We start from the raw sequence: 25,332 nt of genomic DNA, 5'->3' as shown, positions 1-25,332 counted from the left end.
TCACACCTGAGTACTGCTTTTGTGAATTTAGCAAATGAAATAACAGTTCTAAGACTGCCTCACAAAGTTAAGAATAGTTTGGGACTGCTCCGAATGGTTTGAGGGGCCCAGAAAGCAGGGCTTCTCTCAGGCTTCACTTTCTCACCTTCTGTATTGGGCACATAGGAGAGAAAGTGCTGAGTACAAGTCACAGGTTTGGCCACGGGCAAGAACTACCCCTCATCCCAGCTGTGACCATGGGCAGGCCATCAGCATCCTCACTGGGAAATAGCCATGAGTGCAGTGCCCACTCCCAGGCATGCAGTGACCCCCCCCCCCCCCCCCCAGCCATGCCATAACCCGCCTATCCATGCTGTGATCCTGACATGCTGTTGACTGTTTGGGGCAACTGTGAATGCAAAGGCCTGTTACACATGCAAGCTGAAGACAGGCTTCTCTTAGATTCACCCAGGTTCTGGAGGGCCTTGGAGTAAAAAAAGAAAGCTATTAATCTAGCGAACTATCTGGGACATAACAACACAAGCAGTCGCCACATGTTCCAGGAGGAAGGCAGCCTTCACGATGGTGACCAAGGCTCCCAACCATCGCTCCTGAAGGCAGAAAGGTGAGAACAGAGGACCCCACAAGTGTCACAACAGAACCGTGTTTACTAAGAACTGAACTAGAGCACCCCACACACTTTGTGGACATCAACTTTTTCTCTTTCAAATTTTAAAATGGAATTGTGCATACACATTGTTTTAAAAGCTTAGACACATTTTGGAGAAAACAAACAAATCTGAGGAATCACTGAAATGCTCTGAAATCCAAATTCACACACTATCAGAACCACTCCATCAGCTGTGGGTGTCCTTTTTCTTCGGGGAACTGGGAACTGGAGCCTGTGTCACCAGCAGGAGTCACAGACTGAGCTGTGTTAACACATCCAGCAGGTAAGCAGGCTTCTAAACAAGCCCTGTAAATAACAGATCCTCCATTCACCTTACAAGTGCTCTCTCTTCCCTCAGTGTGTTAGGCAGAAGCAAGCTGAACACACAAGGCAAGATGCCCAGGTAACAAGGGTCACCCTCACTGCTTCTGGTCAGGAGACGTGGCCAGAACCAGGGTTTCCACGAGCTGCTCCCTCTTGCCGAGTGGGGTGATTCCCGTGCAGCTGCTCTGGCCTCCCCTGGGAAATGAGCCAGCCTGGATATAACTCCATGCCGAGGCCTGGAGGGCTGCCACTGAGGTCTGGCTGAGGTGGGAATGGTGTATGTGGGCTGACATCAAATAAGCTTTTCTGACAATAGCCCAACCCACTCCAGTCCCACCTGTGGGTCCTGGGGAACTGGGCTGCCTGGGAAGCACATGAGAAGACCCAGGAAGCAGTTAGAATATACATTCATGAGGATTTGTACCTATGGAAGTCATCAAACTAACTTAAAAAAACAGTTATGACACAGAAGTGAGTGTCAGAAAATGAAGAGATGCATGAGGCATCATTTAGAAAACAAAGGGCACATGTTAGGGTGTTACCCCCAAAACAAGGCTTGGCATCCCGAGAACTGCACATGTGCAAAGGAACCTGTCTTCTACTTGGACATTCTTCTTCCTCCTTTATGAAAGGAGTGGAAACCAGGGCTGATAAACATTTGACAACCCCTTGTAGACAAGGACTAGATCATCAGAGATCTACCTTGTCTTCTATGATCAGGCCTTAGCCCATAAGTGAGAAGTCTGTAGAAAGTCTCAGACCATTCATACCATGACAACAAAGCTCTTCTAAAGACAGATCTACATGGTAAAATTATTGAGGGTATGCTAATCCAAGTTAATGCCCAGTTTTAAAACAAAAAACATCAGACAGACAGTGTAATTTTCTTGGTTAGAACTGTTCCCCATATGCATAGATACAGACTAGTACTTTATGCTTAATACATTTCATCAAATGTGAGATTTCTATCACCTGAATAACAGACAAAAAGAAGGACTATATGCATCCCAAATTTGTACTTTGATAACTTACCAAGTTGTGAAAAAAGTTTAAGTGGAGGGACATGGGAATAATGTATCTGGAACTATATCCACTGAACTTACAGCACTACGTCATAATGCTGATAAAACTGCGGTGCAGTCTGCTTTAATAACATACACTGAACCGAGGCTTGCAGCCCTCAGTCACTGCTACTTGATTTACAGTGTGGCCATGAAAAGGCTCCCCCGAATGGCCCTGGTGTCACGGGTCTGCTCCTCAGCGCACAGGCTGCCGTGGGCTGTGAGGAGGGGCTAGAACTTCACACAGCAAGCCTGAGAAAGGGAGCCCCAGCAGGGGACAGTGCTGGAATGCGCCCCCTCTGGCTTCTTATAAACACTGAGGGCACCGCACACAAAGAGGGGACATTCGACTCTGGTGGACAGGCTCTCCACCCCCTACTTCAGCAACCCTGTTTCACTGTTTTCATTTTGGAGTGGTCTTTCCTCTCACGCTCATCTGCAAGGCGCACACAGAAAATGCTGCAAAGTCTGACCACCGGGACATCACTGTGGAGAATTTTGTTACGTAAGAGACACCACCTGCCTATTTCCTTGTTTGTCAAGACAGAAAACGCCTCAGTTGAAACAGTATGTACAGAGAGGTGGGTGCCGTGCGCCCTCATGCACAGCCAGCTCGGGCTCATGGACAGGGAAGGGCTTCTGTTTACAACAACCTACACCTACAGACAGCAAACACCAAGAGACATGCACACACGACGGAGAACTGGACGTGGAGGGTTCACACTGTGCGCCAGCGAGGGGCGCGGTCGCACAATGCTGCTGGGGCGGCCGGTCATCACACTCCGACACGGGCGTCTAGCACAAGGCCTGCTGCCGCTGCTTCTCCCGCTTTCAGGATTCCCAGTTGGTTCTGTGTCAGGGGTTAAGCAATCTGGTGGCTTCTGGTCCAGTCAGGTCTCTTAGTAGTCTTTTTGAACCTTTGTATCCCTCTATGAAGAGCTGAGTTCAAATGCTGGAAACCGTGATGCCTCTGGGGCCAGGATGTCGGAGAGGAAGTGAACAGTGCCAGCCATGCCTGCAACGAAAAACGTGATCCATCATGAAAAAAACAGAGTGTGGTGGGGTCCCAAACCAAGTGACCTTTAATCACTGCCTTTACTGGGCCTGTAAGGATGCAGGGAAAGGTAGTGAAGACTTTAAAAATAGCTTCACATACACAAATGGAAAAGCATTATATTAGCACACAGAAGGTTTTCTTCACTATCTCATTTTTAAATCTTGCATCTTGACATTGTATGGTGATTTCATAGAACTGCTAACAAAAAAATTAAGGGCATTGCTATTGTGATATTCCAACATGTAAACTTCCTCTCAGAGTCTTTATGTTTTTATTTCAAATATAAAGCTGCATTTTATATTTTCCTTAGGTTTTAAAAATAGTATTTAGAACAAACCTTACTTGCCTGGTTAAAATCCCCACCGCCAATCACTGCAGTAACTCAGCAGCCTACCCAAAGGAACCCTTGGTTAGAGGGAACTCCTGCAGAAAGGGTCCCAAGCGCTGGGGGCCCTGCCAGACTCGTGGCCTCCACACAGCCACTCACCATCTGACTAGAACTGAGTTATTGGTGTCTCTTGCCAGGCATTTGTCAGGCACAGGGTCCAGAAGAATCTGAGAGCTTCCCAGCCTCCAGGCAGGGAACATTCAAAGATTTTCACCCACTGGGCCTTTGAATTTGCCATTTATAAACTTGAATTTATGAACCTGAATGAACTTCACAGTTAACGTTATATCTATTATTCTGTTATTTCTACACACACACACACACACACACATATATATAGATTATTCTGTTATGTCTGATACAACTCATTTTTATGACATGATGAAAATTTTTATCCCGAGAAACATTTTTTCATTATAAAATCTGTGAATACTAAAAAAGATCCTTTTTTGCAAAAGATAATGACAAATGCTCTAAGTTTTGCTCACTTATCTATTATATGATTAAAATATTCTCAATAGTAGAAATAAAACATGACATATCACTACGGACAATTCAAAACATCAAAAAGATAATGAAGGGATACTACCAAAATTTTACGCACATAAATTTGACCCCACAGGTGAAATGGAACAATATCTTAAAAGTGCAAACTAACAAAACTCACTGAATATGAAATAGATAACTTAACAGCCTCGTAAACTATTAAACAGATCAAGTTAATAAATTTAAGACTCTTGAAAAAGAAATCTGTAGGCTAGGAAGGTTTTGTGGAAGAATGTTACCAAACATGTAAACCAGAATTCTTCTGCCAATTAATATACAGTCTATTACAGAAAACAGAGAATATATCAATTTAGTAGGCTAGTATCGCCCAGACAGCAAAGCAGACAGTGACAGTACAGAAATGGACGGCTACAGGCAGACATTCCTTATGACTACAGATGCAAAAACCACCAACAAAATATTAGCAAATACAATTCTGCAATACATAAAAAGCACCGTACACCACGGCCAAGTAAGCTTTATTCCAGACACGCAAGACTGGCTTAATATTTGAAAATGAACCAATGTGATTCACAGTGCTAGGAGGTTGAAGAGAAAAATCACATGATCTTATCAGCTTTGTACTTGACAAAACTCAACACTCATCTGTTATTTGATTTTTTTATAAATATTCATTTATTCCTTCTGGAATTTACTTTGGAATTACTATAAAATGTAGCCCTAAAGTAATTAAAAAATTACCATCAATTTATCCCAACCCCTTTTAACCTTTGCCCTTAGTTTCTGCAACTTATGTTAGAATATCTCAATCTCTGCAGGACTTCTATTTGGTTTTCCTGAATTATATTCTATGCATTGTGCCTGCAGCAGACTCTTAATGTGTATGCTGGTTTCTTTCACCACTCTTGTTTTTCGGAACTTTCTTATTATTTTTCCAAGTACTAATAGTTTTACTTACTAATACTTTTAAATTACTAATATTAATTATTTATGCTTCTTCATATGACTTAAATAATTAAACTGTATCTAAATAACTAACCAAGTTTGCTGGGAACAGATCAATCCTATATGCATGGTATTACAGGTGAAATGCAGAGGAAAAACTTATTATTTCTTCCATCACAAAGCAGCAAATAGTCTATGCATATATACTTCACAAAAGATCTAAAAATACATGGAAGAAGTTCACAGGAGCACAAATAGGCAAGGTAAAGAGACTCAGAATAGTTTTCAGCAGGAATGACTTTGCTCCTGGTATTTACCAGCTTTGCATCGATCACTAAGTAAGATCAACTGCGATGGTGCACAGAGCCAGGAGGACCAAATGCACGCAGCCAGAGCCTTGAACCTGGAGTTTCGCTCACTCTTACCTTCAAAGAGAGAATAGGGTCTGTCAGGAATTCGGCAGCCATGTGCTCCATAATCTAGACACCACTCGGCAAACTAGGAAGAAAGACATTTATTTTTAAGAGTGGGGTTTCACTTGGTGGAAACGGAACTAATAAGACACTGCAGTGAATTCACTAAGAATCAAAGGCCCAGGCAACAGAGCGGCCAGCAGTGTGGGCCTGGGGGAACTTAGTACTGCCTCTCCTAAGGAGGTGAGACCTGGCAAGCCCTGTCGCCTGTCCAGGCCCGTTTCCTCGTCTGTGAGGGAGGCTTTACCAGGAAGGTGGGTGGGAGACGGCGGTGGAAAGCGCACAGCTCACGCCCCGTCTCTTCCAGGCACTGCCTCCCGCCCTGGCAGGCTCTCTGTGCGGACGGAAGCCCGCGCACGCTGAGCCCTGTTGCTGAATGCACAGCGTGCCCCCTCTCCCCCTTCCCCACTGAGCCCCTGGGCCTCCCACTGCCCACCCGACTCCTCTGGGAGCGCACTCCCTAGCTTTCTCAGCGACTCCTCTCTGAGCTCTCTGACCCCTCCTTCTGAAACCGCTTCAGTGGGTTTCGGTAACATTGTAATAAAACTCGTGCTGCTTTCCACCCTCCAAACCCTCGCACACTTCTAGCTCTTTTGATGCACTATCTCTCTGGTTTGCTTAGTTAGACATCATCGCACACTTCTAGCTCTTTTGATGCACTATCTCTCTGGTTTGCTTAGTTAGACATCAGGAAGATATTCATACATTTCTGTCTTCTCCATATTAAAAAAAAATCCACCAAATTCTGTGGGCTCAACATCCTAAGTGTTTCTAAATCTCTCTTTAGTAGCATAGCCAGTATCCCTGGTTTGTAACTCTACATTTCCACTTTTTAGAAAATATTTAGTGAGCTGGTTGTTTGGCTGCACTGGGTCTTAGTGGCAGCATCAGGGTACACAAACTCTACACCTGGGGTGCCCGGGCTCCAGAGCACACTGGCTCAGTAGGTACAGCACGCCAGCTTAGTTGCTCTGAGTGTGGGATATGGGACCTTAGTTTCCTGACCAGGGATCAAAGCCACATCCCCTGAATTGGAAGGCAGATTCTTAGCCACTGGACCACCATTAATTATTCAACAACAATTTGGAGAAACCCAGATTGTTTACCTCTACCTCATCCATCCACTGCTGCCATGGTGATCTTTCTGAGAGAGAAGACCGAACGTGAATCACAAACCCTCGTGAAGCCCCTCCTTACAGATGAGGACTCACGGGGCTGGTGGGGAGACCCACAGGCGCTGGGACCACAGGGCTTGGGCTCCTGCATCACTGGATCTGGGCTGGGGTCCAGGCCCTCTTCAGTGTGAGAGCTTTTCAGCACTCACAAGCTCCCAGTGAGTCTAAAGTGTACGCAAAGTTGAGATCCACTGACGAGGGGAAGGACTAGCTTTCTTTGGCCTCTGCCCCTCTGACTTCATCCCTCACCCCGCACCCCCAACACTGGGCACTTAGAGTGTCGGGCTGCCCTTCTCCAAGCCACGCTTTGCTGGCCCACCTGAAAAGCTCTACATCGTTAGAAAACTAACTATCTGTGCCTCCCTCCGTGTGACGTCTTCCCCAACCCCCAAAGCTTCTTGCCCATCTGCCGCTGTGACTGCTGTCACCCTAAGCTGCCCCTCATGTCTCTGCTCGGGCCAACGGGACATCAAGGTTCCAAGGTGCTCACCCCTCCAGCTCCCTCTGCGGGCAGCTCTGCTCCCACCCCCACCCCTGCGAAGTTTGCAGCTCTCCTCTGGGTCTCAGTTTACATGACACTCCTGGGCCACCACCTGCCCTCAGGACCCCCACAACACCCTGTGCGCACGGCCTTTGTGAGCGTGGGCACCACGGCTCTATTCCACCTGCTTTAAGAAAAGCCTTCAGAATAGAAATAAACATAAAAAATAAGCCACCCTGAATGCCTCCATCTACCCATGGTCTTGTACATTTTGGTGTATTTTCTTCCCATCTTTTTCTCCAGTGTCTTCATAGCCCTATTTTGTGAAATGTGTAGAGCAAACGTTTACTGAGTCTTGCTTTGTGCATTCATTTTCAAACACCCGATGTGTATCTGTCAGTCTCCACTGGGGGCCAGGCACTGTCCCGGCTCATGGTCGAGGCGTGGCCCACCAGGAGAAAGGGGAGCACCCCGTGGTGACCAGCAGCTCCATCACTGGGGTCCTCTCGACCAGGCGGATTTCAGGGGAGCCCCAGGCCCGCTGTGCTCCATGGGGAGCACGGGGGTGAGGCAAGAGGCGGGCGATGGCAGAGGCACACGGGCCCTCCAGTGTGGGGGCGTGCGTTCTGAGGACTTTAAGCAGGGGCACCAACTGATGATCTGCCCATTATCACGATTCATTTTTCTTGGGACATATTTAGGAGGCGGAGAGTATTTTTCCAGTTGAGGCTTTAAGAAGGGACATCCTAAAGTCATGAGACTAATAAACTCACATGAAGGCACTCTAGCCAGGTTGTGGGACTGCGGAGGGCATTTCCACTCCCCAGTCCCACTGCACAGAGAGAAGCAGAGGGCCAGCAGGGACACGGCTGCGTGGAAGACACTGCAAGCTGGGAGAAGCATGTCTGAAACCAGAGAGCTGTTTGGGCTTTGTGTGCTCTGCAGGGCTCAAAAACTGTCTGGATAGATATGCTCGTACCTTGCAAGCTCGGTAGAGGTACTTTTTATCCTGCGTGATGTGGTAAAGCGAAAGGAAGGAGTAGCCGTTCCCAGCGGTCCCGTGGCAGATCCCATAGCCCTTCCGCAGCAGGCCTCGCTGCCAGATCACGTCGCTGCACTCCACTGCGTCCTTCAGGTACTTCTCCTCCTTAAAAACCTGAGCAATGAAAATCAAAGCAGAGCTAAACTAGCGTCCTAAGTAACAAACAGCAGGACAGCTTCCCTTTCTGCTGAGAAAACGTCCTGAAGTGACCCGAGGTGGGCTGAGCCCAGGGCAGCAGCATCGCCCCAGGCAGCCTGCAGTCCCAGCCACTCCCCTCCCTCGCCCTCCTTCCAGTGGCAGTTCCAAAAGCAGTTCACAGGTTAAAAAGTTATACGGAAACTGACAAGATCTCTTTGGGACGATGGTCTGTCATACACAAACTGTTTTGTACTTCCTGGGACTTAGAGGCTGCAGCTCTGAAAGTCCTACTCGTGTAGAAGGCAGTGGAGGATTCCACACAGACCTGCCATCCACATCAGGAACATTCCATACCCAAGGTCAGCCATACACCCAGTGCCCCCGACAAGCTGTCATATAAACTGTCACAAAGAAACCTGCACGGAGCATCTTCAGCCCTCAGCGGAGGCAGCAACGTCTCCACGCGGTGGTTTACAGGGAGAGACAAACGCACTTGGGAGAGATGACCCGGGCAGGGCAGGAGGAAGCTTTCACCACCCGACTCCCCTTCACTCTGCTCTTGCTCCTCACACTGCATTTGTTTTCCTTCCCAGTCCTCTCCTCAGAATCTGTTATTTTATTAACAGCAATCTCTGCTGCTGAGCTCATTCCATTCTAGCGCAAACACGTTTTAGACCATGGATTAGAGGCAAAAGGTCGCTGGAGAAGAGTTCCCTTGGGCAGCCAACAGGATCCTCCCTGTGACCTCTTGGGCATCCAACTGAGGAGGCTCTGAGGAGCAGGGAAACAGCACCTCAAAGGGGATCCGCTTCTGCAGGGGGCAAAAGGAAAGAGGCGTATCTGCAGTCCAGCCACTGCTCCTGGTGCAGAACCTCCAGGGTGGGCTCAGCCACAAAAGCAGTCGAGACATGGATGCTGGGGTTCCTGAGTCTGGGTCTCAGCTTTGTCGCCTTTTAACTGTGGCTGAGGACGAGTCACCTCTGAACTCTTTAAGTTTTATTTACTATAAAAAGATACTATTTCTTCATCTCGGCTGTTGGATTAAAATGGAACAACACACAAGAAGCTCTTAGGACACTGCCTGGCCCATGGTCAGGGCGCCTCCTGAGCTGTCACTAATATTGTTTTTTTCTGTGTCATCACGCCAGCTCAAACACTTCATCCTGTCATTTCCATCTTAAGCCTTTTAATATGAATTACAAACAAAGACATTTTCCCATCCTAAAAAGTATTAGATCAGAGCTGACAGGTGAAAGTGTTACTGAAATGAGAAACAACACCTGAAAGGGGATCCGCATCTGGGGGTCTGGCTGCTCGCCATTCAAAAGCTAATAATCAGGCCAGGTTGGTGGAAAGAAAATTTGCTTTATTTCAGATGCTGGCAACGGGTCGGGGGAGGTGGTGGACATCTGTCCAAAGGCCGACTCCCGCCCCACACCACCCAACAAGCAGGAGGTGACAGCTTTTACAGACAGAGTGGGGTGGGGGGAGGTTACATGCAGAAACAGCACAGTCATCTCTAACAGGCATCTTCAACTGGTCATTAGTGGTCTGACCGGCATCATCTTGGTTGTTATAGGTACAGTTAATCTTCAGTTCTGGGGTGCACCTGTTCCCATGTCTTTGAAGTCAATTCTCAGAATTGTGGCAGCTCAAGTCCTGGATAAAGTCTGCTCATCACGTAGTTAACTTCTGAAAGGTTGCTGACCCACAAAACACGCAGGGATTCTTGGCCTCCGGAGGAGAAGAATTCGACCTGGGGCCAGAGATGAGGCTTGATGGCTCAGAGCTTTTATGTAATAAAGTGAAAGTAAAGTGAAAATGAGGTCGCTCAGTTGTGTCCGACTCTCTGTGACCCCAAGGACTGTGGCCTACCAGGCTCCTCCGTCCATGGGATTTTCCAGCTAAGAGTACTGGAGCGGGTTGCCATTTCCTTCTCCAGGGGATCCTCCCAACCCAGGGATCAAACCCGGGTCTCCTGCATTATAAGCAGACGCTTTACCGTCTGAGCCACCAGGAAGACCTCGTGTAATAAAGTTTTATTAAAGTATAAAAGAGGTAGAGAAAGCTTCTGACAGACATCAGAAGGGGGCAGAAAGAGTGCCCCCTCGCTAGTGTTAGCAAGGGAGTTCAGTTCAGTCGCTCAGTCGTGTCTGACTCTTTGCGACGCCATGAATCACAGCACGCCAGGCCTCCCTGTCCATCACCAACTCCTGGAGTTTACCCAAACTCACGCCCATCGAGTTGGTGATGCCATCCAGCCATGTCATCCTCTGTCGTCCCCTTCTCCTCCTGCCCCCAATCCCTCCCAGCATCAGGGTCTTTTCCAATAAGTCAACTCTTCCCATGAGGTGACCAAAGTATTGGAGTTTCAGCTTCAGCATCAGTCCTTCCAATGAACACCCAGGACTGATCTCCTTTAGGATGGACTGGTTGGATCTCCTTGCAGTCCAAGGGACTCTCAAGAGTCTTCTCCAACACCACTGTTCAAAAGCATCAATTCTTTGGCACTCAGCTTTCTTCACAGTCCAACTCTCACATCCATACATGACCACTGGAAAAACCATAGCCTTGACGAGATGGACCTTTGCTGGCAAAGTAATGTCTCTGCTTTTTAATATGCTGTCAAGGTTGGTCATAACTTCCCTTCCAAGGAGTAAGCGTCTTTTAATTTCATGGCTGCTATCACCATCTGCAGTGATTTTGGAGCCCCCAAAAATAAAGTCTGACACTGTTTCCACTGTCTCCACATCTATTTCCCATGAAGTGATGGGACCAGATGCCATGATCTTAGTTTTCTGAATGTTGAGCTTTCAGCCAACTTTTTCACTCTCCTCTTTCACTTTCATCAAGAGGCTCTTTAGTTCCTCTTCACTTTCTGCCATAAGGGTGGTATCATCTGCATATCTGAGGTTACTCATATTTCTCCTGGCAATCTTGATTCCAGCTTGTGCTTCTTCCAGCCCAGCGTTTCTCATGATGTACTCTGCATATAAGTTAAATAAGCAGGGTGACAATATACAGCCTTGACGTACTCCTTTTCCTATTTGGAACCAGTCTGTTGGTCCATGTCCAGTTCTAACTGTTGCTTCCTGACTTGCATACAGGTTTCTCAAGAGGCAGGTCAGGGGATCTGGTATTCCCATCTCTTTAAGAACTTTCCACAGTTTATTGTGATCCACAGAGTCGAAGGCTTTAAGTCAATAAAGTCAATAAAGCAGAAATAGATGTTTTCCTGGAACTGTGTTGCTTTTTCGATGATCCAGCGGATGTTGGCAATTTGATCTCTGGTTCCTCTGCTTTTTCTAAAACCAGCTTGAACATCTGGAAGTTATATACTTTTTAATTGGTTATTACAATGAATCAAAAGAATGTCTGGAGGTTGTAAAGATCTTACTAGACCCACTCCCATAATTTACATTTTAAGATAACAGGATTAGCCAGAAGGTTTTCAGGAAGGAGAAACTGTCCTCAATCAGGATACACTGTTGTTAGTACAGAGTACAGAGTTTAAACTGAGTTGTTTGCTGTGTAATCATCAGTTTGAGGCTTAAAGATAAAAACGTTTTATGTGACTAAGACTAAAGAATCTAGAGGAAAAAAAAAAAGCTTGTCCTTTCCTCCTCCTTGAGAACCTCAGACCCCTCTTCTCCTTGGGGACCCCCGGACTTCTTATCAGCCTGCCTAGGAACTGAGTCTCTCAGTTCTCCACCTGGTGTTTTAGTATCTATAAGACAGCTCACAGGATATGGTTCAGAATATTATCTACAGCCCATGAGAAAGAATTAAAGGTCCCTGACGATGTTTAATGACTACGTTATTATTATTTAGTCTCTTTAGACTGTTTTCCTTTGTTTCCACATTTCTTACTTCTCTGATTAAACTTATTCTTTGACTAAAGTGTTCCACAGGCAAAAGGCAGGCAGAGGACATGATGGGGTGGGGGACTAGGACCATAGGGTCCTGCTCTGTTTCAAAGGGAGGCTGTTTCAGAGGCTGTGTCATGAAAGCACAGAGAATAAGCCCAGTCCTAAAGGAGACCTCTGGCGCCTTTGTCCTTCCCAGCGGTCTCCAGGAGTACGTGAATCAGGCAGAGCCCCTGCGCCCCTGCTTAGGCTGAAGCTGCGGGAGGTGCGCTGCGTACAGTGAGCTTCCCCTTCCTTCCTCAGCACGAGGCGCTCGGCCACCACACCCACCACCGTCACACACTCATGCTCCAAGTGAGGGGCTACTTCTAACAGTGGGATATTTGGAAATTTAATGAACACGGACGAAAGCCCCCAGATTTAATCACAGACTTTATCTTTTCTACATTGTAGCCATTATAACTTGGCCAGAAAAATCTATTTACTGACTGACATTACTTCTCTCAAATGCTAAATTTCCTGGGAAGTGTCATGACAGAAAGTCTGAAGAGACGGGCGATGCAGAGGACAACATAGGGGATCTGGAGTCAGAAGACACTGGTTAGATTCCCTCTCCCACAACTACGGACTGTGTAACTTTGGGTAAGTCATCCTAACTTCTCTGAGCCTGTTTGCTCAGGTAACAAAATGGACTGCTGCTGAGATGACCAAATGTTGAAAATAAAGGCAAGGATTTGGGGCAGTTATTAAAAATCTTTAAGGATAAAAAAAGAAAGAATCTTTAAGGATAAAAAAGAAACTATACTCAGCATCAGAGAATGCTTCAGAAATCTCAGAGAAACATCACTATAGAAAGAAAGAGGTATCACCTCACACCAGTCAGAACGGCCAGGATCAAAAAATCCACACAAACAAGTGCTGGAGAGGATGTGGAGAACAGGCCACCCTCTTGCGCTGCTAGTGGGAACGTAAATGGATACAGCCACTACGAAAGACAGTATGGAGATTCCTTAAAAAATTAGAAATGAAACTACCAACTACCCAGGCAAGACCACTTCTAGGCATATACCCTAAGGCAACAAAGATTGAAAGACACATGTAACCAAATGTTCACTGCAGCACTATTTACAATAGCTAAGACATGGAAGCAACCTACATATCCGTTGACAGATGAATGGATAAAGAAGCTGAGGTACATATGGAATGGAATGCTACTCAGCCATAAAAGGAATGCACATGAGTCAGTTCTAATGAGGTGGATGAACCTAGAGCCTATTATACAGAGCGAAGTAAGTCAGAAAAGATAAATACAAATATTGAATATTAATGCATATATATGGGATCTAGAAAGATGGTACTGAGGAACCTATTTGCTGGGCAGCAATGTGACACAGACACAGAGAACAGAGTTATGGTCACAAGCAGTGAGGTGGAAAGAAAGGGTGAGATGAATGGAGAGAACAGCTTGGAAGCATAAATACTAATGTATGTAAAGGAGATAACCAATGGAAATCTGCTGTATCACTCAGGGAATTAAAACCCAGGCTCCGTGACAACCTAGAGGGGTGGGACGTATGTGTACTATGGCTGATTGATAACACAATATTGTAAAGGAATTATCTTGCAGTTAAAAATAAATACATTTAAAAGAAGAAGAGAAAAAAAATCAGAAAGAGGAAGATAAAAGAATAGCTTTGATCACATTAGTAAAATAATTATTATTTTGTTCAGAATATGCTTCTTGTAATTTAGGGAAACAGTTTTACAAGAATATTTGCTGGCTCTTTCCATTGGATCACTTTCCTGTTATATGAGTCAAAATGTCAACGAAACTTGTTATGATAGAAAAAAAAGGGACAGATATTCAGAAACTGATAAAACACCAATAAGTGAAATTAAAAACTTACTGGTAAGAAATCATTAGTGAATACGAAGCTAAATAAATAGAAATTATACAATCTGAATTACAGAAAACAAATTAAAAACAAAAGCCTTAGGGACCTGTTGGAAATTAAAGGCCTAACATTCACCAAGTGTAGTGAAAGACACACACTTACAAGTCAAAAACTCAAAGGCTCTCAAACAGGATAAATACAGATATACATAGGTACCTGATAAAATACTGAAAACCAAAAAGTAAGAGGAGATGTCAAGAGCTTCCAGAGAAAACACATACTAGTAAGAAAAATATAGCAAAAACAAATATATATATATATATGACTAACATCTTAGAAACAGTTTAGGCCAGAAGACCGTGGAGCAGTATCTTTAAAGAACTGAAAGGGAAAAAAGAACTGTCAGCATAGATATTCAGCAAAAGTATCTTCAAAGAATGAAGGTGGAATTTACAAGAACCTGGAAGCAACCTAAATATCCACTGACAGATGAATAGATAAAGATGTGGTACATATATACAATGCAATATTGCTCTGAAATAGTACAAGACTGAAATAATGCCATTTGCAGCAACATGGATGGACCTAGAGATTAACATACTAAGTGAAATAAGCCAAATAACATGATATCACTTATATGTGGAATCTAAAAAAATTATATATATGTATGTGTGTGTTATACATGTGAAACTAACAATGACACTGTAAATCAACTATGTTGATGTTCAGTAGCCAAGTCATGTCTGACTCCCTACTACCCCATGAACTGCAGCATGCCAGGCTTCCCTGTCTTTTGCTATCTCTCAGCGTTTGCTCAAATTCACGTCCATTAAATCAGTGATGCCATCCGACCATCTTACACTCTGTCGCCCCCTTCTCTGCTTGCCCTCATTCTTTCCCAGCATCAGGGAGTTTCCAGCAAACTGGCTCTTCGCATCAGGTGGCCAAAGTATTGGAGCTCCAGCTTCAGCATCAGTCCTTCTGATGAATATTCTGAATTGATTTCCTTTAGTATTGACTGGTTTGATCTCCCTGAAGTCCAAGGGACTCTCTCAAGAGTCTTCTCCAACACCACAGTTCGAAATCATCAATTGTTCAGCACTCAGCCTTCTTTATGGTCCAACACTCATATCCACACATGACTACTGGAAAAACCATAGCTTTTGACTACACATACCTTTGTCAGTAAAGTGATGTTTCTGCTTTTTAATATGCTGTGTAGGTTTGTCACAGCTTTTCTTCCATGGAGCAAGTGTCTTTCATGGCTGCAGTCACTGTGCAGTGATTTTGGAGCCCAAGAAAATAAAGTTTGTCACTGTTTCCATTGTTTCCCCATTTATTTGCCATGAAGCATCCAGACCAGATGCCATAATCTTGGGTTTTTCTTTGAATGCTGAGTTTTAAGCTAGCTTTTTCACTCTCCTCTTTCACTTTCATCAAGAAGCTCTTTAGTTCCTTGTCGCTTTCTGCCATTAGAGTGGTATCATCTGCATATCTGAGTTTATTGATATTTCTCCTGGCAATCTTGATTCCAGCTTGAGCTTCATCCAGCGAGGCATTGCACATGATGTACTCTGCATATAAATTAACATAAGCAGGGTGACAAAGGAGCCTTGATGTACTCCTTTCCCAATTTGGAACCAGTCTATTGTTCCATGTTTGGTTCTAACTGTTGCCTCTTGACCTGCATACAGGTTTCAAAGGAGGCAGGTAAGGTATTCCCATCTCTTTAAGAATTTTCCACAGTCTGTTGTGATCCACACAGTCAAAGGCTTTAGCATAGTCAACAAAGCAGATTTTTTTTTGGAATTCCCTTCCTTTTTCTATGATCCAGCAGAAGTTGACAAGTAGTTCTGGTTCCTCTGCCTTTTCTAAATTCAGCTTGTACATCTGAAAGTTCTCAATTCACGTACTCCAGAAGCCTAGCTTGGAAGATTTTGAGGACTGCTTTATAGCATGTGAAATGAGTGCTATTGTACAGTGATTTCAATATTCTTTGGCATTGCCTTTCATTGGGATTGGAATGAAAACTGACCTTTTCTAGTCCTGTGGCCACTGCTGAGTTTTCCAAATTTGCTGGCATATTGAGTGCAACACTTTTACAGCATCATCTTTCAGGATCTGAAACAGCTCAGCTGGAATTCCATCACCTCCTCTAGCTTTGCTCATAGGAATGCTTCTAAGACCCACTTGACTTTGCACTCCAGGACGTCTGGCTCTAGGTGAGTGATCACATGATCGTGGTTATCTGGGTCATTAAGATCTTCTTTGTATAGTTCTTCTGTGTATTCTTGACACCTCTTCTTAATCTCTTCTGCTTCTGTTAGGTCCTTACTGTTTCTTTATTCCTTTATTGTGCCCATCTTTGCATGAAATGTTCCCTGGGTATCTCTAATTTTCTTGAAGAGATCTCTATTCTTTCCCATTCTATTGTTTTCCTCTATTTCTTTGCAATGATCACTGAGGAAGGCTTTCTTATTTCTCCTTGCTATTCTCTAGAACTCTGCATTCAGTTGGGTGTATCTTTCCCTTTCCTTTGCCTTTTGCTTTTCTTCTTTTCTCAGCTATTTGCAAGGCGTCCTCAGACCACCACTTTGCCTTGCTGTTACATTTCTTTTCTTGGGGATGGTTTTGGTCACTACCTCCTGTACAACGCCATGAACCTCCACCCATAGTTCTTTAGGCATTCTGTCTACCAGATCTAATCCCTTGAATCCATTCATCACCTGCACTGCATAATCATAAGGGATTTGATTTAGGCCATACATGAATGGCCTCATGGTTTTCCCTACTTTCTTGTATTTTGCAATAAGGAACTGATGGTCTGATCCACAGTTAGCTCCAGGTCTTGTTTTTGCAGACAGTGTAGAGCTTCTCCATCTTTGGCTGCAAAGAATATAATCAATCTGATTTTGGTACTGATGATGTCCACATGTAGAGTCGTCTCTCCTGTTGTTGGAAGAGGGTGTTTGCTATGACCAGTGTGTTCTCTTGGCAAAACTGTGAGCCTTTGCCCTGCTTCATTTTGTATTTCAGGGCCACACTTGCCTGTTACTCCAGGCTATCTCTTGACTTCCAACTTTTGCATTCCAGTCCCCTATGATGAAAAGGACATCTTTTTTTTGGTGTTAGCTCCAGAAGGTCTTGTAGGTCTTCAGAGAATCATTCCAAGTTCAGTTTCTTCAGCATTAGTGGTTGGGGCACAGACTTGGATTACTATGAAGTTGAATGGTTTGCCTTAGAAATGAACCAAGTTCATTCTGTTGTTTTTGAGATTATACCCAAGGACTGCATTTCAGACTCTTTTGTTGAATATGAGGGCTACTCCATTTCTTCTAAGGGATTCTTGCCCACAGTAGTAGATACAACAGTCATCTGAATTAAATTTGGCCATTCCTGTCCATTTTAGTTCACTGATTCCTAAAATGTCAATGTTCACTCTTGCCATCTCTGGTTTGACCACATCCAATTTATCTTGATTCATGGACTTAACATTCCAGGTTCCTATGCAATATTGTTCCTTACACATCTTACTTTACTTTCACCACCAGACATATTTACAATCGGGTATTGTTTCCGCTTTGGCTCGCCCTCTTCATCTTTTTGGAGCTATTTCTCTGTTCTTGCCCTGTAGTATATTGGACACCTACTGACCTAGGAGGCTAACCTTTCAGTGTCATATCTTTTTGCCTTTTCATACTGTTCAACTATACTCCAATTAAAATAAAATAAGCAAGAGTGAACAGAAGGCACCAGTGGCTCCAGAGCCCTCTGAGACCACACTGTTTCCTGTCTAGCCCTCCTTAGAGTGAATGTGACTCTTCGGAGCCACTGGACTAGAACATACTCTCTCCCTCCTTCAGACCTGGTCACTAAGACCTTGCTCCTCACTCTCCTCTTTAGAACCCTGCTGTGGATTTCAAGGTAGGAAATAAAATTCAGAATTTTTTAGTATCTTGTGAGCTTTCCCATTGAGCTATAACATTCTGATATTACTCCCTTTTCCAAGGGAAAATTGGGTTGATTTTTTTTCTTTTATGGTTTAATACATGACTATATGGAACAGCTTGTGGGGTGCAAATCACTATTTGTCTTATTGCCATGGTGTTTATCATTCCCTCACAAATACCAAATAACAATGTCTGCTCCAAGGAAGTGAAGGCTTTTCCCTTTCTTCTTAAAGCTTTCATCTTTTTATCATATATTTTGTTTATCTTCTTCAAAATGGTTTCAACTATTAAAATTAAAGCCTTTAAGGAAAACACGAAAAAAGGTAAAAATATGAGCTCATATTCAGTGAAGCTGGATTGGTGACAAGGTTTGGACTTGCCAAGAAACAAACATGACACAAAGTTAATAAAAACGACAACTTTTTATTTTAAGAAGTGAAGTTTAAGGTGATTCATTTACTAAGACCTCTTCCAGAAATAATACTTACTTTATTAATGTACAGTATTTCACTAGTTAATTAAAAAAAATAATTCCTAAGAGGCATTTTCATTGTAAGTCTTGGAGAGATGGAATCCCATAACAATAAAAAAAAGCAACTTCAGTTGTTTTTTTTTTTAAACATCTTCCACTTAGCAGCCAATTTGATGGGGCAGAAGAATTGAGTTTTCCCAAGCATAGAGCAGTATTCATCTCCATCACTGCTTTTGCTTATTGTTGTGCGTGCTCAGTCGTTAATTCATGTCCGACTCTTTGCAACCCCATGGACTGTAGCCCACTAGGTTCCTCTGTCCATGGGATTCTTCAGGCAAGAATACTGGAGTGGGTTGCTATTTCCTCCTCCAGGGATCTTCCTGACTCAGGGATCGAACCCACATCTCCTGCATCTCCTGAATTGGCAGGTAGATTCTTTACCACTGAGTCTTATTGTTAGGCATTCTTAAAGTCATAGGAAATTTCTCGATCAGTTATTGCAAAATCCCTGTTCTCTGCAGTTTTTGGAATAATAAAGAAATGTCCGCAGAATTGATTTAAATGTTCATGATAAGGGGAGCATTCTTCACAAATCACCACAAGATGTAGAAAGAAGACTGAAGTACCACCCAGAGGGATGGCTTCAGATTTTGCCCATGAAAATGACCATTGTTGGAACAACCAGGAAATAACCAAAATGTTCACCTATATTAGGAAAAGTTCCCTGGTATGTAACATAGATGAACCAGTACTCCCAAAATGTCAAGCTCACCTTGAAATCTATAAAGCAATTTGGTACAAAATACCCACACACTAGTGCCACAGGAGTATGAAACAGCAGGAATTCTACTGTTAGGATTTTATTGGTTCATTTGGATGTCAAGAACCATACATCATTATCACAAAAAACTGCAAGAAATTTCCTTAAGTCAGGAAAAAGATATAAAATCTTTGTTACCACAAATACCACAACAATCAACAAACTGAAGGCTGTTTGCCAGACATGCATTCCTTGCAAGAATCACCTCTTTGACAATGGATCACCCTCTCCTAAGTAATCTGCTGAATAAGCCAAAGCCAGGTCAAGCGAGTTCCAGCTGGTGCATTCAAGTGTGTGGTTCCAGGCAGAACAACCTGGTGCCTGTATGGTGCTACGTACCTGAGGCAGGGCCTGAGACATTTAGCAACATGTTGGGATCCAAAAGTATACGCTACAACTAAAATACACTGTCCTTTCCTTTCCATTAAAAAAAAAAAAGAATGAAGGTGAAATAAAGACAAGTGATAAGTAACAACTGATAATCAATGTGTTGTTACCAAACTGACTATAAGAAACGCTAAAGGAAGCTCTTCAGCCTGAAGGAAATGATACCAGACAGAGATCTGGATCTTCAAGAAGGAATGAAGAGCGCTATAAAGAACAAATACACAAATAAATATCAAAGACCATCTTCTTTGTCTTAATTTCTTTAAAATACTATTTAAAAAGCAAAAATCATAAAATTAAAAATTGTAACACCGGTTTATAACATTTTTTGATTTATACAACTGACAGATGTAATAAAGATATACAGAACTGCAGTCAAGAGAACTTGGCACCTACTATTTTCTTCTTTTTTATGTGAAATGTACAATGCTAATTCTAAGGAGACTGTGAAAAGTTAAAGATGTATACTGCACTTTCTATACTGAAATATTAAAGATGTATATTTAGCAACCACTGAAAAATGAGCAGTGAGCGGCCGAGAAGAGATACTGCACGTCCAAGGTCAGGAGCTGCAGCTGCACTTTGCTGGACCGGCGGAGAGGAGATATCCCTGGTCCAAGGTCAGAGAATCCCCAGTAGGACGGCAGGCGTTGGAGCGGATTTGAGGAGATACCCCACGTCCAAGGGCAAAGGAGAAGCTCCAGCAAGACGGTAGGAGGGGCAAATTAGCATTTAGAATCAAACCCCATTCCTGCCAGAGATGCTCAAACAAACCTTGTGTACACCAGGACCCAGGGAACCCACAGAGACTGAGACAGAACTGTGTTTGAGCATCTCCTGTGGAGGTTTGGGTCAGTGGCGGACTGTCACAGGGACAGAGGCTCTGGGTGCAGCAGACTTGGGTATGGAATAAGTGCTCTTGGAGGAGGTCACCATTAACCCCACCATAGAGCTGTCAGAACTTACACAGGACTGGGAAATAGACTCTTGGAGGGCACAAACAGAACCTTGTGCACCAGGACCCAGGAGAAAGGAGCAGTGACCCCTCAAGAGACTGACCCAGACTTGCCTGTGAGTGTCCAGGAGTCTCCAGTGGAGGCGTGGGTCAGTGGTGGCCTGCTGCAGGGTCGGGGACACTGAGTGTAGCAGTATATGCGTGGGACCTTTTGAAGGAGGTCACCATTATCTTCATTACCTCCACCATAGTTTGAAAGTAAAAGTGAAACTGTTCAGTTCTGTCCTACTCTTTGTGACACCATGGACTGTAGCCTACCAGGCTTCTGTGTCCATGGGATTTTCCAGGCAAGAATATTGGAGTGGATTGCCATTTCCTTTTCCAGGAGATCTTCCCAACCCAGGGATTAAACCTGCGTCTCCTACATCTGAGCCACCATGGAAGTCACTCCACCATAGATTGATCCCAGGTAACAGCAGGGAGGGAACACAGCTCCAGGCATCAACAGAAAATTGGATTGGATTCACTGAACATGGCCCCACCCCTCAGAACAAGACCCAGTTTTCCCCTCAGTCGGTCTATCCCATCAGGAACCTTCCATAAGCCTCTTGTCCTTCTCCATCAATGGCAGACAGACTGAAAACCACAATCACAAAAAACCAACCAATCTAATTACATAGATCACAGCTTTGTCTAACTCAATGAAACTATTACCATGCTGTGTACGGTCACCCAAGACAGACGGGTCATGGTGGAGAGGTCTGACAGAATGTGGTCCACTGGAGAAGGGAATGGCAAACCACTTCAGTGTTCTTGCCTTGAGAACCCCATGAACAGTATGAAAAGGCAAAATGATAGGACACTGAAAGAGGAACTCCCCACGTCGGTAGGTGCCCAGTATGCTACTGGACACCAGTGGAGAAATAACTCCAGAGAGAATGAAGGGACAGAGCCAAAGCAAAAACAACACCCAGCTGTGGATGTGACTGGTGATGGAAGCAAGGTCCAATGCTGTAAAGAGCAATACTGCACAGGAACCTGGAATGTTAGACCCATGAATCAAGGCAAACTGGAAGTGGTCAAACAGGAGATGGCAAGGGTGAAAGTCGGAATTTTAGGAATCAGCCAACTCAAGTGGAATGGAATGGGTAAATTTAACCCAGATGACCATTATATCTACTACTGTGGGCAAGAATCCCTTAGAAGGGATTCTTCATCATAGTCAACAAGAGTCCAAGATGCAGTACTTGGATACAATCTCAAAAACGACAGAATGACCTCTGTTCATTTCCAAGGCAAACCATTCAATATCACAGTAATCCAAGCCTATGCCCCGACCAGTAATGCTGACGAAGCTGAAGTTGAATGGTTCTATGAAGACCTACAAGATCATCTAGAACTAACACCCCGAAAAGATGTCTTTTTCATTATAGGGGACTGGAATGCAAAAGTAGGAAGTCAAGAAACACCTCGAGTAACAGGCAAATTTGGCCTTAGAGTACAGAATGAAGCAGGGCAAAGGCTAATAGAGCTTTCCCAAGAGAACGCACTGGTCATAGCAAACACCCTCTGCCAACAACACAAGAGACGACTCTACACATGGACATCACCAGATGGTCAACACCAGAATCACACTGATTATATTATTTGCAGCCAAAGATGGAGAAGCTCTATACAGTCAGCAAAAACAAGACCGGGAGCTGACTGTGGCTCAGATCATGAACTCCTTATTGCCAAATTCAGACTTAAATTGAAGAAAGGAGGGAAAACCACTAGACCATTCAGGTATGACCTAAATCAAATTCCTAATGTTCATACAGTGGAAGTAAGAAATAGATTTAAGGGACTAGATCTGATAGAGCCTGATGAACTATGGACGGAGGTTTATGACATTGTACAGGAGGCAGGGAGCAAGATCATTTCCAAGAAAAAGAAATGCAAAAAAGCAAAATTACTGTCTAAGGAGGCCTTACAAATAGCTGTAAAAAGAAGAGAAGCAAAAATCAAAGGAGAAAAGGAAAGATACACCCACTTGAAAGCCGAGTTCCAAAGAATAGCAAGGAGAGATAGAAAGCCTTCCTCAGTGATCAGTGCAAAGAAATAGAGGAAAACAACAGAATGGGAAAGACTGGAGATCTCTTCAAGAAAATTAGAGATACCAAGGGAACATTTCATGCAAAAATGGGCTCAATAAAGGACAGAAATGGTAGGGACCTAACAGAAGCAGAAGATATTACAAAGAGGTGGCAAGAATATACAGAAGAACTGTACAAAAAAGACCTTCACGACCCAGATGGTATGATCACTCACCTAGAGTCAGACATCCTGGAATGTGAAGTCAAGTAAGTGGGCCTTAGGAAGCATCACTCTGAACAAAGCTAGCGGGGGTGATGGAATTTCAGTTGAGCTATTTCAAATCCTAAAAGATGATGCTGTGAAAGTGTTGCACTCAATATGCCAGCAAATCTGGAAAACTCAGCAGTGGCCATGGGACTGGAAAAGGTCAGTTTTCGTACCAATCCCAAAGAAAGGCAATGCCAAAGAATGATCAAACTACCAATAATTGCACTCATCTCACATGCTAGTAAGTTCAGTTCAGTTCAGTTCAGTCACTCAGTCGTGTACGACTCTTTGCGACCCCATGAATCGCAGCACGCCATGCCTCCCTGTCCATCACCAACTCCTGGAGTTTACTCAAACCCATGCCCATCGAGTCGGTGATGCCATCCAGCCATCTCATCCTTTGTCGTCCCCTTCTCCTCCTGCCCCCAATCCCTCCCAGCATCAGGGTCTTTTCCAATGAGTCAACTCTTCACATCAGGTGGCCAAAGTATTGGAGTTTCAGCTTCAGCATCAGTCCTTCCAATGAACACCCAGGACTGATCTCCTTCAGGATGGACTGGTTGGATCTCCTTGCAGTCCAAGGGACTCTCAAGAGTCTTCTCCAACACCACAGTTCAAAAGCATCAATTCTTCGGCACTCAGCTTTCTTCACAGTCCAACTCTCACATCCACACATGACCGTGGGAAAAAACATAGCCTTGATGAGACGGACCTTTGCTGGCAAAGGAATGTCTCTGCTTTTTAATATGCTGTCAAGGTTGGTCATAACTTCCCTTCCAAGGAGTAAGTGTCTTTTAATTTCATGGCTGCAGTCACCATCTGCACTGATTTTGGAGCCCCCCCAAAAATTAAGTCTGACACTGTTTCCACTGTCTCCCCATCTACTTCCCATGAGGTGATGGGACCAGATGCGATGATCTTAGTTTTCTGAATGTTGAGCTTTCAGCCAATGTTTTCACTCTCCTCTTTCACTTTCATCAAGAGGCTCTTTAGTTCTTCTTCACTTTATGCCATAAGGGTGGTGTCATCTGCATAGCTGAGGTTATTGATATTTTTCCTGGCAATCTTGATTCCAGCTTGTGCTTCATCCAGCCCAGCATTTCTCATGATGTACTCTGCATATAAGCTAAATAAGCAGGGTGACAATATACAGCCTTGATGTACTCCTTTTCCTATTTGGAACCAGTCTGTTGCTTCCTGACCTGCATACAGGTTTCTCAAGAGGCAGGTCAGGGGATCTGGTATTCCCATCTCTTTAAGAATTTTCCACAGTTTATTGTGATCCACAGAGTCGAAGGCTTTGGCACAGTCAATAAAGCAGAAATAGATGTTTTTCTGGAACTCTCTTGCTTTTTCGGTGATCCAGTGGATGTTGGCAATTTGATCTCTGGTTCCTCTGCCTTTTCTAAAACCAGCTTGAACATCTAGAAGTTCTTGGTTCATGTATTACGGAAGCCTGGTTTGGAGAATTTTGAGCATTACTTTACTAGCCGTGTGAGATGAGTGCAATTGTGCGGTAGTTTCCTCATTCTTTGGCATTGCCTTTCTTAGGGATTGGAATGAAAGTGGACCTTCTCCAGTCCTGTGGCCACTGCTGAGTTTTCCAAATTTGCTGGCATATTGAGTGCAGCACTTTCACAGCATCATCTTTCAGGATATGAAACAGCTCAAGTGAAATTCCATCAGATCTACTAGCTTTGTTCGTAGTGATGCTTTCTAAGGCCCACTTCACTTCACATTCCAGGATGTCTGGCTCTGGGTGAGTGATCACACCATTGTGGTTATCTGGGTCGTGAAGATCTTTTTTGTACAGTTCTTCTGTGTATTCTTGCCACCTCTTCTAAATATCTTCTGCTTCTGTTAGGTCCATACCATTTCTGTCCTTTATTGAGCCCATTTTTGCATGAAATGTTCCCTTGGTATCTCTAATTTTCTTAAAGAGGTCTCTAGTCTCTCCCATTCTGTTGTTTTACTCTATTTCTTTGCACTGATTACTGAGGAAGGCTTTCTATCTCTCCTTGCTATTCTTTGGAACTCTGCATTCAGATGGGAATATCTTTCCTTTTCTCCTTCGCTTTTAGCTTCTCTTTGTTTCACAGCTATTTGTAAGGCCTCCTCAGACAACCGTTTTGCCTTTTTGCATTTCTTTTCCATGGGGATGGTCTTGATCCCTGTCTCCAGTACAATGTCACAAACCTCCGTCCATAGTTCATCAGGCACTCTGTCTATCAGATCTAGTCCCTTTAATCTATTTCTCACTTCCACTGTATATTCATAAGGGATTTGATTTAGGTCATACCTGAATGGTTTGGTGGTTATCCCTACTCTCTTCAGTTTAAGTCTGAATTTGGCAATAAGGAGTTCATGATCTGAGCCACAGTCAGCTCCCGGCCTTGTTTTTGCT

General features: G+C 44.0%; 1 protein-coding gene across 1 annotated transcript in view; it reads right to left on the bottom strand.

Annotated features, from left to right (window-relative positions):
- Positions 1-627: 627 nt before the first annotated feature.
- The window catches only part of LANCL2 (LanC like glutathione S-transferase 2), a 108,764-nt gene continuing 84,059 nt past the window's right edge, over positions 628-25,332 (bottom strand). Inside the window, exons 7-9 of the mRNA XM_061127613.1 lie at positions 8,040-8,216; positions 5,357-5,429; positions 628-3,049 (exon numbers count right to left, since the gene is read on the bottom strand). Coding sequence (XP_060983596.1) covers positions 2,964-3,049; positions 5,357-5,429; positions 8,040-8,216 — 336 coding nt within the window. The 3' untranslated portion in view covers positions 628-2,963. The remainder of the gene's footprint in view (positions 3,050-5,356; positions 5,430-8,039; positions 8,217-25,332) is intronic.

This window comes from Dama dama, chromosome 24 (genome assembly GCF_033118175.1).
Source record: "Dama dama isolate Ldn47 chromosome 24, ASM3311817v1, whole genome shotgun sequence".
Taxonomy (NCBI): domain Eukaryota; kingdom Metazoa; phylum Chordata; class Mammalia; order Artiodactyla; family Cervidae; genus Dama; species Dama dama.
This window is presented reverse-complemented; position numbering and strand designations above follow the sequence as displayed.